Source organism: Gossypium arboreum, chromosome 6 (genome assembly GCF_025698485.1).
Source record: "Gossypium arboreum isolate Shixiya-1 chromosome 6, ASM2569848v2, whole genome shotgun sequence".
Classification (NCBI taxonomy): domain Eukaryota; kingdom Viridiplantae; phylum Streptophyta; class Magnoliopsida; order Malvales; family Malvaceae; genus Gossypium; species Gossypium arboreum.
This window is the reverse complement of record NC_069075.1, coordinates 103756226-103771734: the sequence shown is the minus strand read 5'-3', so window position 1 is coordinate 103771734 and position 15509 is coordinate 103756226. Positions and strand designations below refer to the sequence as shown.

Here is a 15509-nt window from a genome sequence, read left to right as displayed (position 1 = left end):
CAGTTCACAGATCAATCGATTTTTTATCTCTCGCTGGTTGATCTAGACCTGTTTAGATAATATTGAATTTTAGATTTTGTTAAAAAAATGTTTAAAATCATTTTTATTTTTTATTTTGAATTTTAAAAGTGTTTTATTTTTCTCATAATTTATTTATTTTGAAATATATATATAATTTTTAAAATTTTATGTCTTTATTTAAAATATGAAAAAAATTAAATCTTTTATGTATTTTTAAAAATAAGAATCAATTTGAAAAAAATAAAAGTTAAGGATAAAAAATTATTTTACTTTTGAAACCGTTAATTTTAATGAAAGTTCAGGTGAAGAGACCAAGACTTTTGGATAAAAAAAAAAACCACAAGCAATTTAATATCTCAAAATTAAAATTTTAAATTTCAAAAGATTACGCAGTGACTTTGGCATATTTGAACCTATTATTATTAGATGAAAAGAGAGTATCAGGTTTTTTATATATTTTTTTTAAAAAAAGAGCACGAAAGCCAACTGGTTGGTTACTTTACTCTCTTTTTTCGCCGAGGGAAAATCGGGCATGGCCGAGACTGAGAGCCAAGCACTTCCCACGAAACGACATCACCATCACCAAAACGACGATTCTGAAGGACAAGAGGATGATGATGAAGAAGAAGAAGAAGAAGAGGACGGATTGGAGAATGAAGAGGAAGAAGAAGGAGCGAGTCGAGTCAGTGAGTCACAGGGTGCTGGCGCCGCGCCTCCGAGTGATGATGCTGGATTGAAACACTCTCAATTGGATACCCTACCCAATGATGATCCTCCCGAGGGTAACTTATCTTTTTTAAGTGTGTGTGTGTGTGTGTGTGTTTTTTTTTTTTACGGAAGAATTTTGTTCTTTTCCCATAATTTTCCATAAAGTAAGCTCTTTTATTAAGGATAATGTTGTAACTGTTTTGAGGGAGTATATGGTGATCTCTCAGGGTTGCAGGTAAATTCTACTTCGGAATCCAAGGAAGGAGCTGAATTTAAGGTTAGTTTTCTTTTAGCAGTTAAAATCGTAATATTTAAGACTTCCATTTCGTTTTTTTTTCAAAGTCTGAGATTATGTTTTATTGTTCTCATTGACAATGTTTTAGGGTCTTCTTTTCTTTACAAGGAATTAAAATTAATGACTTTGTTTCCTTAAGAGTGTTTCGCCTTTATGCTATCATGACCTGAAGTTATAGTGAACTGAATCAAGTACTTTGGACTTGATTATCTTAGCTTTCATAAGTAGTCAGTACACCCCATGGTTCTTCTCTATAGTTGAATTATAGGATGTGGTACCACCTCATATGCAGTCTGTTCTTTTTGTTGTTAAAAGTTCTCATCTTTGGAATCCAATAAAACTTATTCCCGATCATTTTAATGAAAGAATTCTTGGAAATTTGTGGGTTATTGCGAGGGAACTCAAGGATTGAATTTAACTTTAAATGTAGAAACATAAGCCAGATGGATAAAAGCAAATATAAAATTGGAAAATAAATGTGCAAAAGGATGCAGAATGATTCCCTGCTAACATTGGATTATCCTTATCGAAGCTCTGGCAGTTTTAGCTTCAAATGTTGTTGCCTTTTGCTCTTTTTAGTGATTATTTATGTTGTCCTTCACGTTTGATTGTTGAATAAGTTCTTCAGAACAATTGCAATGATGTAAAAGGTCTTTATTGCTTTAAATTTTTTCTTGGAACTGCATGTCTTACTACTTAAGGTTCTCTCAGAGAAAACAAACTTATAAAAAATGCCCGAAATGAGAAAGGGACATATGTACAGTTCAATTTCTCTGTGATTGAATTGTTCTTTTAATGGAGTTCATCTTGGTTTAACTTTCTTAGGAGAAGGTTAACACAGCTGAACAGGAAGTTTCCCCTAGTTTGGCTGTCCTGAGTCCTGAAGCTCCAACTTCTGTGTCACAACAAGCACTAACTTCTGTTACACAAGGTATATCATCTGCTCCCACTCCAACCCTACAAGGACAAAGCCTTTATGATCAGAAAGTTAACGGTGCAACTGTGCCAAAAGCAAAGCAGCAAAAATCTTATAATCTTAAAATGGTATCTGTTGTTTCCATTGTGAAGACACCTGTGTCTGATGTTTACAATTGGCGGAAATATGGTCAGAAGCAAGTGAAGAGTCCTAAAGGTTCTCGAAGTTATTATAAATGCACTTTCTCTGATTGTCAGGCCAAAAAGATAGAATGCTCTGATGACACTGGCCATGTAATAGAGATTGTCAATAAAGGCATGCATAGTCATGAACCACCACGAAAAAATAACTTTACAAGGGAAAGTAAGATTGTATCTTCTGCTGCACGTGCTTCACATAATATTCAGCCCATCAGAATATTTAATGATTCTGACCCATCCACATCTTCTAAAGAATCTGTACCTGAAACAACTGTAAATCCTGAAAGAAAAGGACTGTTTTCTAGTGGCTCTGATGGGAATGGTGATGTGCAAGTGAAGGAAGAGCTCATGAGTGAACCTGAGACAAAAAAAAAGGCAAGCATTCCTGTAAGCTTCTCATTGCCTTTGTTTTCTTTTGCTTCATGATATACATATATGTATGCGCATCCAGTCTGTGAGTCTGGTTTTAATTGTTTCTCACTGTTTTTGATAATCAGTATGAAGAAAGGCAATACAGTTTGTTCTGATTCTGTCCCGAAAACTCGGAAGAAACCTAGATTTGTGGTGCATGCAGCTGGTGATGTAGGGATCTCAGGTGATGGATACAGATGGCGAAAATATGGACAGAAAATGGTGAAAGGAAATCCTAATCCTAGGTGCCTGTTCACTTCTCATATTTTTCCCTAGAAGTTTTCATTATTTTATCCCTTTAAATAATTAGTCAATTCATATGGCTGCTCAGGCTTGTCATCATTGTAAATTTATGTTATGGTGGCTTGCTTCTTTTATGGGTCTGTAGTATGGGACCCAATCTCAAGGTTTACAACATTTCTTTGCTGTATTGAAATACTAGAAAAACCATTCATTTGTACAGTAGAGTTTTGTTGGAATTTATACTAGAGTGTTCCAGTGTCCTTCGTCCTTGCTTTTTTGGTCTCAGCACACCTTTTACCGTGTGTAAAGCTTTGTAAGTTTATTTGTTCGACAAATGTTGTCATTATATGTGCATCTCTATATCTCTTCCGAACCAATGCAAAATATTCTTATGAGGCTGTTGTAAAAGAGCCTGCCTTTATGATGCTTCTGTTAATTCTCTGCATGACCAATTTGGTCCTTCCAAGTTCTTTTGTTTAACTCAGTTGTTATGTGCCAATTTACTTGAACCTGTACACGTTCTATTGGTTTTGTTTTGATTTTTTTTTTTTTTTTGGCTGATGAATGTTCACTAGGAACTACTATAGATGCACTTCTGCTGGGTGTCCTGTACGTAAGCATATTGAGACAGCTGTAGATAATACAAATGCTATCATTATAACATATAAAGGTGTTCATGACCATGACATGCCTGTACCAAAGAAGCGTCATGGCCAACCAATTGCTCCTCTTGTTGCCGCTGCTGCACCTGCTTCTATGAACAACTTACAACATAAAAAAACCGATGGAGGGCAAAGCCCAGTTACATCAACCCAGTGGTCAGTAGGTACAGAAGGTGAATTAACTGGTGAGGCCCTAGATCTAGGAGGTGAGAAGGCAATAGAATCAGCTCGAACACTTCTGAGTATTGGATTCGAAATCAAGCCATGCTGAACTTAAATGGAGCTTTTGTGCTAACATCAGGCATATCACTCTATAAATACTGAACACAGGTTTGATTTTTCGTATTTGTAATTTTCCTTATTAGTGCTCTAGTTTCCTGTGAAGTTGAATGTTTTTCTGTTGTATTCCCTCCCAATCTGGTAGGAGCAAGGTTATTATAGTTGCGAAAGAAATATAGATTTGAGTGGCAACCCTCTTCTTGTCACCTTAGTTGGAACTATGTTCCAATTACTCCCTTCCCTTTTTATGTCACATGAGCTGGAATTTAAGAGCTTAGCTAAGGTATGCATATTTGTTGGGGTTACAGGCGTACGGCTGCAGCATTTAAGAGCTTATCTATGCATATCTGATTTGATGAAAAAAGGGTAAATATATTTTTTACTACTTTGAGTTTGGCTTCAATGTTCTAGTTGGTACCTATGTTTTTCATTTGCAGATCGATACCCAAATTTGGCCTTTGTCATACATTTTAGTCTTTTTAAAATTGAATGATGTGGACCAATTAGGTTTAGACATGTGGCAAGTACATCAGCTTATGTTGGTCCACATCTTCCAATTTTAAGAGAGTTACAAATATGGATTAAAACGTGGGACAAAAGCCATAATTGGATACTAATCTGGAAAAGAAAGCATAGGTACACTCAAATTACCAAAAAGAAAGTGTATTTTACCCATTAAAATAATACACCGAAAAACTCTGTCGGCCTTTTTTTTGGTCACTGGTTTTATATTCTTTTGGAGGTGCCTGACCTAAACTTTAGATTTTGTCTTCCTTTGATATTAAAGGAATCTGGTTTACCCAAAAAAGCTGCTTCAAAGATACAGCATAATTTTTAATCTGTACAAAATCAAAGTATTGCTTTTAGACTTTATATTGAAAGAGGTGCATGCTTCTAAGCACTACTGCTGTAACAATTTTTTAATCACTATTTGGCAACCCAAGATCGAACCCTAGCATTTTACATGTTAATCTTCTAACATTTCATGACCATGCCTGGATTCCTAAGTTTTAACTGGGGCTAAGATTGTGATATTTGCCATTTCACATGGTAAAGAACTATTTAGATTACAAATCCCTTTTTAAGCCCTCAAGTATATCCTTTTCTTTTTTTTTCTTTTCTTTTTGGTTTAATTGATATGACTCGAGATTTGTAAGAAAAAAATCTAGTGGTTACTATCCAGATCTAGTGCAAAGCTTAGTAGGATAAAATAGGTACAGCTTGGAAGTATTCTAGGCATTTTCAGACAAGACACCCACCAAGACATTATTATCTCAATAAGAGAAGGAAACAAAGGGACCCAACATCATTAGTAGTATTAGGTACAATATAAGCATGTCTTGTAAGATGGAGCCCTTGCCCAAGGTCCTAGGGCACAAACATTTTGCCCCTAACCATTATTGCCATCGTTTTAAAGCAAATGAAGTTGTCAGTGTACGTTTTAGCTGTCCAGCAACTTACAGGGTTAACACTTAAATTGATTCGCACTCAACCAGTCCCACTAATTAACCGTATGGTTGATAATCCGATGTTGACAGATCCGGTGGCAAATCCAGTTTCTTGCAGCTCCCCATGCCAGGATCTAGCTTGTAAAACATCACATGTAATTACTAACCATTCTAGCTATACAGGGACCGGAAAAATTGTACATCATATTGTAAAACTTCCATGACAGACAGGCCCCATCAGTATTAGCAACTTCATCAGGTAATTTTAATTTACTTAAGATCTACAATGTAGCAAATTCATGATGCATGAGTGTTCATGAAATTTTATACACAACCAGCTTAGTGAATCAGTCAATGTGATCAAACCAATGATCGAACCTGGAGCACCATCTACAGGCATCCAACCTCGTTCTCAGGAGAAACTCAATTCATCGATGGATATGGATAGTTCTGATTCGATCATGTTATCATTGTTTTTTTTCTCTTCGGGCATATCTTTGATCCCATTTTCTTCTTTTCCTTCTGCTGCTGTTATACAGTCCTGGAATCTGAAACAACTTGTGAGATGGTCGTTTGTTATTCCTGCCACTTGCATGAAAGAGTAGATGACAGTAGGCCCCACACTGCGAAAGCCCCTTCTTACCAAATCTTTGCTTATGACATCTGCTTTTGGAGTTTTAACCGGAACCTGTCGAGGATATCTGAATCTGCTAACTATAGGTTTGTGGTTCACGAAACCCCAAATATACTTGTCAAATGACCCGAACTCGTTTATAACCTGGCATCATCAAAACCTGCAAAAAGTTAGCCGCAATGATAATCATAGCCACTATAGATAGATCAGTTATGGTACTTTTACTTCAGCAACAAGGGGCAAGTACCGCATACAAGTGATTTATGGAGCACTGTTTTCATGCCAACCAAGGTTAGAAAATGGTGCAAAGAAGAACTAGAATCTACCTTAGATATTTGGTGTGCATTCTCAACAATAGCACGCAGCTTTAGTTCCGATAACAAGGAACTTGCTGTACTTCCAGGAGCTATTAACTTCTTCTCATTCAATTTTGATACAGCAAGAGGATCGAAATCGGCAAAAACTTCCCTGCAATAAATTTGTACTTTAGAATTGAGTCTGCTTATTCAATGGAAGCAAGATCAAACTTCAATCGGAACAACACCTAAATATGTGTCTTTTGCTTAGGATAGCAGGCCATGTAAGTTCAGACAATGCACCCGCAAGTACGAGTAGCTCGAACAGTTTCCTGCATGTGGATTAAACAATTTTGAGCAAGAACTCATCAAATGAAATGCTTTTTTCTCAGAGAAGTACTCATTTAATCAGTGATAACCAGATGCGAGCAAATTCAAGATCACATACTTATCATCATGTACGGGAACTCCCCACTCCTCATCATGGAAAGCAACATAACTCGGATCTGATGCCAACAAAGAAAAAAGAAAACTAGGTGAATGGAAACAAGAAATACGAGCAATTAAAGCATCATGGAAATAAGCATGCTTATTCAATGGAATAAAAACTCCATCAAAAGTTAGTGAGTGATGCCGTGGAGCTGACAGTTTCATTCAGAATATAATGCTTGAACCTATAAATGCATAACCAATTTGCATTCATGCTATTAAAATGCAATACCATGTACAAGTGTGTAAAATCTAGAAATATCAAGTAAATGGATTGCAGATGAAAGTTGGAAAGAAAAAATACAACACATTTTAACCTATTGCTCGATTTAAATCATAAAAATATATCAAAATAGTATCGAGTTACAACATTTGTTATTAGATGGCACTACTGAGCATGTTAGGCTAATTTCTTTTTCATGGCTTAGGAAAACCTCAGGACTGATTAATCTAACACGTTCCAGATTCAGAATGCCTCCACCAGTTCTGTTCTGGTATCAGGCTGATAAAGTGGTTTCCAATGGTCAAAGGTCGGTACAATATCGAGTTGCACTATAATGAGCCAGTCGAAAACCAAAAGAATCATCTTTTGGAAATGCATACAAGATATAGCAAACTCACCCACGTAACTTGTATCATTGCCTCCGTTTACAAGCAAACCTCATGCATAGTAATGTTTTGTACGAAACCAACAACTATATGCATTAGAAGATCAGGTTTTCGATAAGAACAGTAAAGTTCGGTGATCGTAATAAGAGGAGCCACCATTTACATTTTGTCTAAGTAGAAAATTTGAGATACAACCCTATTTGGTTCATAGCGCTAGATGCTAAGCTTTTTTTGCGCCTTTGACTGTAAATCGAACCTAACCGAATACTGCAGTTTTGCGATTGAATAACTCGAAAGGCATAAACAATACAAAAGGTGTTCTTAGTGCAGGGGAAAATTCCGTGTCCTAAGAGATAAATTTGAAAAGAAAATAATGTTAATACAATTTCTAATCAATATTTGAAAAAATAAAAAAGAACGCACCTGTATTTAGGGTCACCCACGCGCATCTCTTCCTCCTATGTGAATCACCAGGCGGTGAATCCAAACCGCCATCCGAAACAACACTTCTCGGAGTTGATGGGAATGGCTTCCTCCTAGTTCCTACACTATTAGACCAAATTAACCTACCAGTAGATGCTCGACTGTGGAATGAATCCGTGGAAGCATCAGACGAACATGAAGCGTTTAATGATAAGTTAGAATGTAGTAACTGTTCATGGCGGCGTAGCACCGAAGGAACAACGCTAACAGAATGGGAATTAACTTTGGATGATGGAAGGCCATTTTTCTCCTCTGCTAAAGTGGCCTCAGCTGAACACTTTTCAATCTTCCTCAAAGGCTTTGAACCTGGTTTTCTTGCACTCAAAGAACCTGTCTTATTCCCCGCTGGTCCCAATACAGGCCTTGCCTCGGAATCGGCCGTATTCATGGACCTCAGTCTCGGAGGACCGAACATATATCAAGAAACCGATTAAACCAACACTAATTATCAGGATATCGGTGTTCCCGGAATCTCAAAGCAATCCTAAGTTATCAAACATTGCCTATCCAACCCTCAAACTATGAAAACCAGTAAAATCATCATATTACTCAAAACAAACAAAGCTTGAACTTACAGTACACAAGATCTCAGCTTTTGACCCTTTTCACCCCAGAAAACATAATCAAATTTACAATTCTACCATTCTAAGCTACATTCAAACCCTAAAAAAATCCCACATTACCACACAAAACCCACATTTCCTTCACTCTCAAAGTCTTCCAAAAAACCAGCTTGGGAACCCTAAAAACCAATACCCAAACCAAAGTTAAAACCAAAAATCAGATAAAGGGTCGAACTTTAAAGCTAAAGAAGAAAGAAACAAAAAGAACAGGGAAAATGGGATCATGTTATATGTATACATATTCATTTAAAGCGTACAAATTTAGCCTATTAAAAAAAAACAGAGAGTCCATTCTGCATTGTGAAAAAAAAAACAAGAGAGAAAAGAGTATCTAATTTCTATTTACCTTAAAGGAAAAAAAAGGGGTTTTGTAGTATTTTTGTTCAGTCACTAGCTGACACACTTGCTGGCAACAAGTCCATATTTTTCTTCCTCCTTTCTTTTCCCGAGAAACTGCGGGAAAGTAACCGAGAAAATTCGATCAGGGGCTAGAAGAGACAACAAGAAAAAAAGGGTTCGATCTATAAGATTGAAAGTTTCTCTCTCTACATTACTATTATCTATATAATTCAGAGACGGAAGTAAAAAAGAGAAGCAGCCAAAGCGTGGAAGAGAGAGAAAAGAAAAGATTGGCTTTTTATTCACAGTATTTTCTTTGCATTTGAGAATAGAGAGCGACCTGTTTATTACTTGCTATTCCGGGTTACTGTTTTTGGGAGTCAAAAAAAACGTTTGCTTTCACTTCTTCCATTTCATCACAGATGGTAAGAATTGAGGTTTAAGCATCAAAGTTTATGTTTTCTTTGTTTTAAAATTTTGATCTTTCTTAAACATAAACATTGTATCATCTTTATACTATTGTCTAATAATAACTACAAATATATTAGATTCTAACATGAATGTTAAAAGATTAAACTCAAACCCAATTGATTTTAAATTTCTCAACTTCACTATTCACTATTTTAAAATTTATTTTATGCTATATAATTTTAAAAAAACACATAACTACTTTTATAACAAATTTTGGGTTTTATTTAAGTTGGTATGAATTAATTTAATAAATTATTATGGTTATAGTCTATTTAAGATTTTTTTAATGTGTAGAGAAAAGAAATGATTTTAAAATTCTAATTAGGCATTTAATAGAAAATGTATTCGGAAGTGCAGAAATTTGTTCATCCTATCTTATCATTGGAATGGAAGTTTTAGTTACCATAATGTCATGGGTCGCCTAACAAGGTTCCTCAAAAATTTTCTATTCCACAATCATTCTCTTACCTTATTAGTTCTCTCACCTTCAATGTTTTATTATCTAGTAATATTATTTAACTTTTATTATAAATTCATCATATTCTTATTATCTTTATTCTACATTTAATTTTATTTATATTTATTTTTTATCATGCTATTGCTCAAAATGTTTCAAATTTTGTAACAAAAAAATTAAAATCGATACATATAGCTTAATTTGTGAATCACACCAGATTAACAATAAAATTTTCTACTTCTTCAAGAAGAAATCGACCGAGTCCTTAAAAACAATAGGTGTTTAACTCTATATTTATTGATTAGAAAAAAGATTTGGTGCACCAAATAACTCATTTAATGAGTTTTTTTTTTTTTTAATGTTTCATATCACGGATGTAAGCAAAACATTAATATTTGTAAATTATTTGAGTTTGATTCAAAAAATATTTCAAACTCGATTCGGTAGTTATCAAGTCGAGTTTGAGCAATCGAATTATCAATCGAGTCGATTTTGAACTTAATAATACTTGACTCAAACGGCTTACGAGCCTTATCAAGTTTTTCATATTTTTACATATTGAATTATATTATTACCCTTAATATATATTATTAATACTAAATTTAATTATTGAGTTGAACTTGAATATAAAAATTGATAAACAAATTAAATTGAACTCAAATAACTCAATTATATCTCGAGTTAGATATCAAATTTCAAATTTCAAGTTTAGCCGGATTATGTATATTATTTAATTAGATGAATATTAAATTATAGAAATCAATGAGCAGAGGTGTAACTTGAATTATAGTATCCTATGTGATCCTTCACCATGGGCATTCAATTTACTTGTCTCTACTCAAACAACTAATTAGAAAAAGGAACATTTCATTTTTGGGGTTTAGTTAGTGATGTCAGAATCACTTTGACTCATTCAACCAAATATAAACACATGGTTTTTAGTGTGTATATTTTTTTTTTGATCAAACAAAATTTAATCATGTTTTTTTAATTTCATTACTAAACTTTTTCCACATTTTTATCGGACAATTTTTTTTTTTTAATTTAGCCGAATTTCATTGAGGAATGATGACTTAATACTCGAGATCATCATATGAAAATATTTAAAATTTTAATAAATAAAATAATATAATTATTTTTAAAATTTTTATATGATCATGTGAAACAATCCTATAATTTCATCTCATCATATATTAATGAAATTCAAATTTAATGAACAAATTGGAAAAAAAAATCAAATTCTAGAAATTTTAAAAATATTAATATATGAACAAAAATTTAAATATCAATATGAGAAAAATTCCAAAATTGAGGGATCAATTACGGTATTGACTTTTTTAAAAAATATTCAAAAAATTTTAAAATTACATTGGATTTGAGATTAATCATTACCAAATTGAAAACATTTAAATTAAGGGTGGATTTGGATAGACGGTGAGGTGCGGTGCGGTGCGTTTAACTTATTTTTTATCTCACGCTACAATATAGTTATAGTATCTAATTTCACCGCCACTGTTATCTTTACACTAACAGCAAGTAAACACACCACCCATTCAAACTTACCTTTAAAAACTTTTTCAGTGATTATAAAGTTCCAACATTTTCAATAAATACACTTTTTAAAAGTTCGAACACTTACTAAACTTGAGTTTTTAGCAAGCAAATCAATAAAAAAAAATCTATCAAATTCTAGAAATTAATGTGAACAAAAAAATTTAGGTACAAATTCGAGAAAAATTTCTATATTTAGGATCAAAATTTAAAAATGTCACATTTTAAAATTAGGTCATGTTATTACATGAAAATCTTAAAATGTCTTGTTATCAAATATTGATGAAATTCAAGTTTAAAAATAAAATGGACCTAATTACTAAATTTATGTATCAAAATAGGTTAGAAAAAAATACAAATATAAAAATAAACATAATATCTAAATTTAGAGAGAAAAATGTATATCAACCAAAAAGATTGAAATAGAGAAAAAAAATTATTAAAAAAGTTGGCAGCTTAATCTATTGAAAAGGAAAATTCATGGTGTTTTTGCAGGATGTAGAGTAAATAGTAGTACCCAGTTTTGAGTAATGCTTGAATTGAAGGTGATCTTTAAACCATACCATTTCATCTCACCAAAAACTGAAGGTAATTGGTATTTAGGTGAGTAATCTTCTCTATTGTCTACTCAATTTTTCAACTTTTTAAGATGTTTTTTTTTTTTTATTTATTTTCTTACCTTTATGGTGTAAGGTATTTTCAACTAAAAAAACAGGTCAAATAGGAATCGCCCATTTTTCTATGTCAAATTATAAAAATACTCATTCTATTTTATTTGAATTAGTCTTTTTATATTAGTATTAGATACACACCGCGTATCATTGTTTGATTGCTTTGTTAGTGAAGTCAACACTTATAGATGAAAATTTTAATGAAAAATTAATTTACACTTTAATTTAATGTATAAAAACTAATTTGATATTTTTTGAATCACATTCCCAATACAAAAACCACCACGGCACTTTTACAATCCACTTCCTCAAGCTTGTGGGATTTATATGTTTAGATCATGCACTATCTGTAAGTTGAATATCAATTTTAATTCCTACTAAATAATAGTAGTTAAAGTAGATATAATAAATTTTGCTATTCATCTTTATCATGCGTAAGTTATGAATCTAACTTCTATTATCTAATTTGATATTTTTAATTTTTATAATTTTTAAAATTTAAAATTTTAATCATGACTTGAATAATAATCAATAACTCCATTAATTAAAATGATATAGTTTTTTTGTAAATCTTCAATAGAAAGAGGAAGATGACATCATATTACAGATAATATGTCTGCCGATAAAAATTTCAAAATAGTAGAATTTAATAACCATTATTTATAGCAAAATGAAAAATTAAAAATATAAAATTAAAAATAACCCAATTAAAATATACAAACCAGTCTAAAGATATTAATAGCATAATTTCACTTTTCAGAAAAGAAAAGATAAACTAGCACCACTAATATAATAAAGATGAAAACCAAGCATTATAGAATTTGAAACCTAGTAACCTATTAAGCAGATTGATACATTAGATCAAGTTTTGATTTGAAGTGGGAGCCATCAACCGAGAAACATGGGGAAGGAAGGAATCAAGTTTTCTTACCAATCACTTTTATTATATTTTAATGGCTGCCATTGATTTTTCTTTTACAGTGGGTGGGTGGGACTCTCATTTTGCCATTCCATTGACAAATATATACCTATCATTAGTACATCAGAAGAAAGGATCAAAGTTAAAATATGTGAAAGAAGGTTTATAAAATAAAATAAAATAAAAGAAGAAAAAGCATGTCAAAACCCTTTCTTGCATATAATCAAAAGTGGAGTGAAAAAAAAAGACAAAGGTTTCATTTCTTCAAAACTTCAAATCAAAAAAGATTTACTTAGTTGTTGGTCTCTACTCAAGATGGAAAAAAGCATAAAATGTAGCCTACCACTCATCATGATTTCTATGCATGTATCAATCACAAATCAAAATTTGCTGTGAAACCATAATTTTAACCATGAATATCTACTTTTCTTTTGTTTGAGATTTCTAATGTGATTGGTAATTATATTAGACTTCAACTTTTAAATTTGGAATCAAGTCGGGTTAAAACTCATATATATATATATATATATATATATATATATATATATATATATTCACAAAACTCAAAATTGAAACGTACTTATCACTCAATTTAACATAAGGTGATGATGCTTACCTTCCAATGTAACTATCCATCACAAGTTGGTTGATTAGGGTTAAATGTGCTTTCTTTGTTGTTGGAGGAATGATGGCATCAACTATTTCTGTTGGATATAATTTGTAACATTCTAGAATATATTTACTCATTACTTACATGTATTTATATTTAATGAATGTATTAGAGTAGATGTATCTAGTTTAATGAATGTATTTAGAGAAGATGTATCTAGTAGTCATGCATGTATTTAACTAGGATACTTGAATGTGTTGAATCCAATACTCACGTACAACTACTATATAAATAGTTGTATATAGTGAAGCATGGAAAGAGAAAGTATAAAGAAGACAAAGTTTAATACGAAGTGAGTTCATTTCTTTTCTAAAAAGTTATTTCTCTTCCACCTCCATCCAACAAAGTGGTATCAAGAGCTTGGTTCGATAGTAAAAGGCGATGACCAACAATGGAATGTTTCCATTTCAATTTCCTCATCTTATGAAAGATAACTATAAAAATTGTGCCTCCTTATGAAAGCTCTACTTGGCTCACAAGATGTGCAGGAGAACACACAAAATGGTTATGATTTTCTTCAAGACGAGGCATCTTTGTCGCAACAAAATAGAGACACCTTGGCGAGGACAAGGAAACTTGAGAGATTTTGTAAAATTCTCTCCAAGAAGTTGACAAAGTGAAGAAGGCTTGACTCCAAGTATTATAATATGAGTTTGAAACTTTAGGATGAAGGAATTCGAGTCAATTTCGGATTATTATTCAAGGGTGTTAGATATTGTTAATCAAATGAAGAGATATGGAGATACCTTAGAAGATGTTCAAGTTATTGAAAAGATCATTCCTTCTTTGGTTCCAAAGTTTGATTTTGTGGTTTGTGTCATTGAGTCAAAAGATTTAGACTTTATGACTATTGAACAAGTAATGGGTGAGTTTCAAGCACAAGAAGACAACTTCAAGAGGAGACAAGATGAGTCTTTAGAACAAAATCTCAAAGACAAGGTATCTTTGAAAGATTTCTGAGAAGAAAAGAACCAAAGTTGTAGAGGCTGTGGATGCGGACGCGGACGCGGACGCGAACGCGAACGCGAATGCGGACAAGGATGAATACGAAGACGATGAGAGGTTATGATCAATGAGGACGTGGAAGAAGTGATCGTGAAAATAGCAACAACGATAATGGGAGCCCATCAACTAGAAATCATGGAAGAACAAGGGAAAGAGGAACAGGTAATTATCGAAGATCAAATGAAATGAGGTATGACAAGTCTAGTGTTGAATGTTACAATTGCCATAAATTTGGCCATTTTTCTTGGGAAAGCCAAAATGACTCTAATGAAAATGAAAAGATGGTCAATCTCATTAAAGATCAGCAAGATGTGGAAGAGCCAACTTTATTGTTAGCACCCAAGAATGAAGAAAGCACTGATGCATGCATATGGTATCTTGACAATGGAGTAAGCAATCACATGTGCGGATACAAAGAGGCTTTTGTAGAACTTGATGAGAAGGTTAGAGGCAATGTTTTATTTGGAGACTCTTCGAAAGTCCAAATCTAAGGGAAATGTACCATTCTAATTTCTCTAAAGGATGGTGGTCATAGCCTTATTACCGATGTTTATTATGTTCCTAAGTTAAAAAACAATATTTTAAGTTTGGGGCAACTACTTAAAAGGGGTTATGAAATTCACATAAAAGATTGTTTCTTTTGGCTAAGAGTTCAATATTCCAACTTGGTTGCTAAAGTATCCATGTCGAAGAATAGAATGTTTATATTGAATCTCAAGAAAATTGAAGTAAAGTGTTTGAAGGCTAGCGTGAAGGATGAAGCATGGTGTTGGCGCATGAGATTTGGCCACTTGAATTTTGGAGCACTCAAGGTTCTCGGAGAAAAGAAGATGGTTAAAGGAATTCCAACAATTAGCCATCCTAATCAATTGTGTGAGGAGGGTTTCCTAGGCAAGCATGCAAGATCAAGCTTTCTGAAAGAAGCAACATCAAGAGCAACCGAGCCTCTTCAACTTGTTCATACCAATATGTGTGGACTAATCAATCCGCCATCATTTGGTAAAAGTAAATGCTTTTTGTTTTTTATTAATGATTATAGTGGAAAGACTTGGGTTTACTTCTTGAAGCAAAAATTTAAAGCCTTTGTTGCATTTAAAAATTTCAAAGCT

At 33.0% G+C, this 15509-nt stretch overlaps 2 protein-coding genes across 3 annotated transcripts; one reads left to right on the top strand and one right to left on the bottom strand.

Annotated features, from left to right (window-relative positions):
• The first annotated feature begins 357 nt into the window (after positions 1-357).
• On the top strand, positions 358-3927 carry LOC108484189 (probable WRKY transcription factor 32). Its single transcript, XM_017787890.2, has 5 exons — positions 358-803; positions 957-1006; positions 1850-2515; positions 2645-2796; positions 3370-3927. The coding sequence occupies exons 1-5, from the start codon at positions 554-556 to the stop codon at positions 3725-3727; spliced, it is 1476 nt and encodes a 491-aa protein (XP_017643379.1). The 5' UTR covers positions 358-553; the 3' UTR covers positions 3728-3927.
• A 1497-nt stretch (positions 3928-5424) lies between these two features.
• Positions 5425-9141, bottom strand: LOC108486741 (uncharacterized). Of its 2 annotated transcripts, none has more exons than XM_053029593.1 (7): positions 8997-9141; positions 8664-8770; positions 7635-8436; positions 6562-6619; positions 6362-6445; positions 6144-6285; positions 5425-5961 (listed from the first exon to the last, which is right to left on the bottom strand). In XM_053029593.1, exons 3-7 carry the CDS (start codon positions 8107-8109, stop codon positions 5596-5598), a joined length of 1125 nt encoding a protein of 374 aa, XP_052885553.1. In that variant the 5' UTR covers positions 8110-8436; positions 8664-8770; positions 8997-9141; the 3' UTR covers positions 5425-5595. The 2 variants fall into 2 exon arrangements, with proteins under 2 accessions (XP_052885553.1, XP_017646437.1); XM_017790948.2 differs by lacking the exon at positions 8997-9141 and having other exon boundaries at positions 5425-5731; positions 5827-5961; positions 8664-8987.
• Positions 9142-15509: the final 6368 nt, after the last annotated feature.

Bases quoted from the DNA above. Each gene is read 5' to 3' on its own strand.
- LOC108484189 (XM_017787890.2), top strand. From the start codon at position 554: ATGGCCGAGACTGAGAGCCAAGCACTTCCCACGAAACGACATCACCAT. The intron at 804-956 runs GTAACTTATCTT...GTGATCTCTCAG, and splicing joins CAATGATGATCCTCCCGAGG to GGTTGCAGGTAAATTCTACT. The intron at 2,797-3,369 runs GTGCCTGTTCAC...AATGTTCACTAG, and splicing joins AAAGGAAATCCTAATCCTAG to GAACTACTATAGATGCACTT.
- LOC108486741 (XM_053029593.1), bottom strand. From the start codon at position 8,109: ATGTTCGGTCCTCCGAGACTGAGGTCCATGAATACGGCCGATTCCGAG. The intron at 6,446-6,561 runs GTATGTGATCTT...ATCCACATGCAG, and splicing joins GTTCCCGTACATGATGATAA to GAAACTGTTCGAGCTACTCG. The intron at 5,962-6,143 runs GTAGATTCTAGT...TGATGATGCCAG, and splicing joins ATGCACACCAAATATCTAAG to GTTATAAACGAGTTCGGGTC.